This window comes from Phytophthora infestans, genomic scaffold (assembly GCF_000142945.1).
Source record: "Phytophthora infestans T30-4 supercont1.33 genomic scaffold, whole genome shotgun sequence".
NCBI classification, from domain to species: Eukaryota; Oomycota; class Peronosporomycetes; order Peronosporales; family Peronosporaceae; genus Phytophthora; species Phytophthora infestans.
The window spans coordinates 793,528-796,431 of NW_003303726.1; the positions used below are offsets into that span (position 1 = coordinate 793,528).

Genomic DNA, 2,904 nt, shown 5'->3' on the forward strand with positions numbered 1-2,904 from the left:
TCTCCTGCCACTCGGGGTCAAATCCCCGGCACCTTCCCTCATCCGGTCGAGACCCTGCCCGTGTCTGCGGTGAGGCGATCGCTCTCTTTCGCGGCTGTCTCCAGCATTTTCACTGCTCACGGCAACATTGCCACATGTGCACAGCTCAGCGCCACACTGCCTCATTCAGCGCAACACTGCTAATTCTGCGCAACACTGCTCATTTGGCGCAGGATACTGTTGGTAACGCTCACCATTTGCCGTACTGTTCCCCGCTGAGTCAAACACATTTCCAACTCAGTTGCCCTCGTAGCTTTCCACGAAGACATACGTCGACGCTTTGTGGTGTCGGATTGGTCTGACTCGTGCGTTTCTCCAGGTGCTAATGCCATCCCGGATTGAGGAGCTTGCTGTCGAGCGGCACGGTCGGTCGGAGGCCATGATCGCGACGAGGTGTGAATTGGAAGGTATGGACGGGAAGAGGACCGTGTGAGGATGTAAAAAGGTGATATAGGGTGTGTTGTGTGATTGTTGGTGTGTGTAATTCGTATTATCGAGGTGAAGAAAATGCGGTCGGCTTGCTCTTTCGTAAGAGCCCCTATAGCTCAGTGGTAGAGCACCCGCTTAGTAAGCGGAAGGTCGGTAGTTCAATCCTGCCTGGGGGCAAATTCCTTGCAATCGTTTCACATCCGATATCTCTCCGTGTCGGTCGTGAGCGAGCCGTGCTTCGCGGCGTCTTTGCTCTTTTGCCCCTTTGCCACATTGCCCTTGTGCACGCACATGCACACATTGCTCATTCAGCGCAACACTGCTAATTCTGCGCACACTGCTCATTTGGCGCAGGATACTGTTGGTAACGCTCACCATTTGCCGTACTGTTCCCCGCTGAGTCAAACACATTTCCAACTCAGTTGCCCTCGTAGCTTTCCACGAAGACATACGTCGCCGCTTTGTGGTGTCGGATTGGTCTGACTCGTGAGTTTCTCCAGGTGCTAATGCCAACCCGGAATGACGAGCTTGCTGTCGAGCGGCACGGTCGGTCGGAGGCCATGATCGCGACGAGGTGTGAATTGGAAGGTATGGACGGGAAGAGGACCGTGTGAGGATGTGAGAAGGTGATATAGGGTGTGTTGTGTGATTGTTGGTGTGTGTAATTCGTATTATCGAGGTGAAGAAAATGCGGTCGGCTTGCTCTTTCGTAAGAGCCCCTATAGCTCAGTGGTAGAGCACCCGCTTAGTAAGCGGAAGGTCGGTAGTTCAATCCTGCCTGGGGGCAAATTCCTTGCAATCGTTTCACATCCGATACATCTCCGTGTCGGTCGTGAGCGAGCCGTGCTTCGCGGCGTCTTTGCTCTTTTGCCCCTTTGCCACATTGCCCTTGTGCACGCACATGCACACATTGCTCATTCAGCGCAACACTGCTAATTCTGCGCAACACTGCTCATTCGGCGCAGGATACTGTTAGTAACGCTCATCATTTGCCGTACTGTTCCCCGCTGAGTCAAACACATTTCCAACTCAGTTGCTCTCGTAGCTTTCCACGAAGACATACGTCGCCGCTTTGTTGTGTCGGATTAGTCTGACGCGTGAATTTCTCCAGGTGCTAATGCCAACCCGGAATGACGAGCTTGCTGTCGAGCGGCACGGTCGGTCGGAGGCCATGATCGCGACGAGGTGTGAATTGGAAGGTATGGACGGGAAGAGGACCGTGTGAGGATGTGAGAAGGTGATATAGGGGAGGAGACAGTGATGGCAGAAATGGATTAAAGGCGCCTTTATGGCAGTTTAGGCGAGTATAAACAATTCTATTTCTCAGGCCGTTTCGCAAACAAACGGCTGTTCTGTAATGCTGAAACTTAGCGCAACGTTTCTACAAAGTTTCAACCGTCAATTCAAAGTTTTAACAGAAATGATATTTTTGAAAAGGCGAGATTTTTGCCAATCACAGCTTTTCACGATAATCAAATTGATTGGTCAAAACTCTCAGGAAACGAAAAAGCACAAGTCAAGACCGGGATAATGGTACGAAGTCGTCGCCTGTGTTTGTGTCTCCTGTGTTAGTTAATCCCCGTTATTATATGCGCGCAGTTCTTCTACTCGTTCTTTAAGACGCTGGTCGGCAAGGAAGTGGCCGTAGAGCTCAAGAACGACGTCGCGCTCATGGGTGTGCTCGACTCTGTGGATCAGTATCTCAACATCAAGCTCCTCAACGTGTCGGTCGTGGAAGGCGACAAGTTTCCGCAGCTGGTACCTTACAAAACTTAAGACACTTGTCTCGCAGCCTCTAACTCCTGGTGTATCTATCTAACACTCGCAGATGAACATGAAGAACTGCTTTATCCGCGGAAGTTCCATCCGCTACGTTCAGATCCCGGCGGGAGAAGTGGACACAGAGCTTCTACAAGACGCGGCACGTCGTGAGGCCACCGCCAACAAACAGAGCTAGAGGAGGACACAGGAGATAGTTGGAATATCTTAATAGGACCAGAATCCTTTGGTTCATAGCATCCACTATGTCTCCTGCAATCAAGCCGACAGTCGATGATCATTGTTGTGTAAGAGGAGTCTGTTGCACAGGTTTTGCTGGATGATGCCAGTCGGATGATATAGTTTTTGGTTGCGTAAGACGTTGGCGAAGGAGCCGGGGTATAGCTACTCCGGGCTACGCGCCGACTATTGCAGCCCTCCGCTTCGCTGCGGGTGCAAACGGTCTCTCTAAGCCCTCATTTTGCATGGGTTTGCATGCGTCTCACCCTCGAAACGATGGATGACCTTCAGTGTACTCGACCTTCTTCCGATTGTACCGGTATATCCATGATTTCTGTCCAGTTCTTATAATATAGTTTTGAAAATTTAACTGTACTCGGGATTTTTTTTCGTGTACTCGGGGTCAGCCTCTTTTCGCGACATCGCTGGCATCTCACC

At 51.1% G+C, this 2,904-nt stretch overlaps 1 protein-coding gene across 1 annotated transcript; it reads left to right on the top strand.

Moving 5' to 3' along the window:
* Positions 1-1,585: 1,585 nt before the first annotated feature.
* Positions 1,586-2,485, top strand: PITG_14874 (6 snRNA-associated Sm-like protein, putative; the record flags this gene model as incomplete). Its single annotated transcript, XM_002899013.1, has 4 exons — positions 1,586-1,667; positions 1,967-2,001; positions 2,068-2,226; positions 2,297-2,485. 4 exons carry the CDS (start codon positions 1,586-1,588, stop codon positions 2,423-2,425), a joined length of 405 nt encoding a protein of 134 aa, XP_002899059.1.
* Between the last annotated feature and the right edge of the window lie 419 nt (positions 2,486-2,904).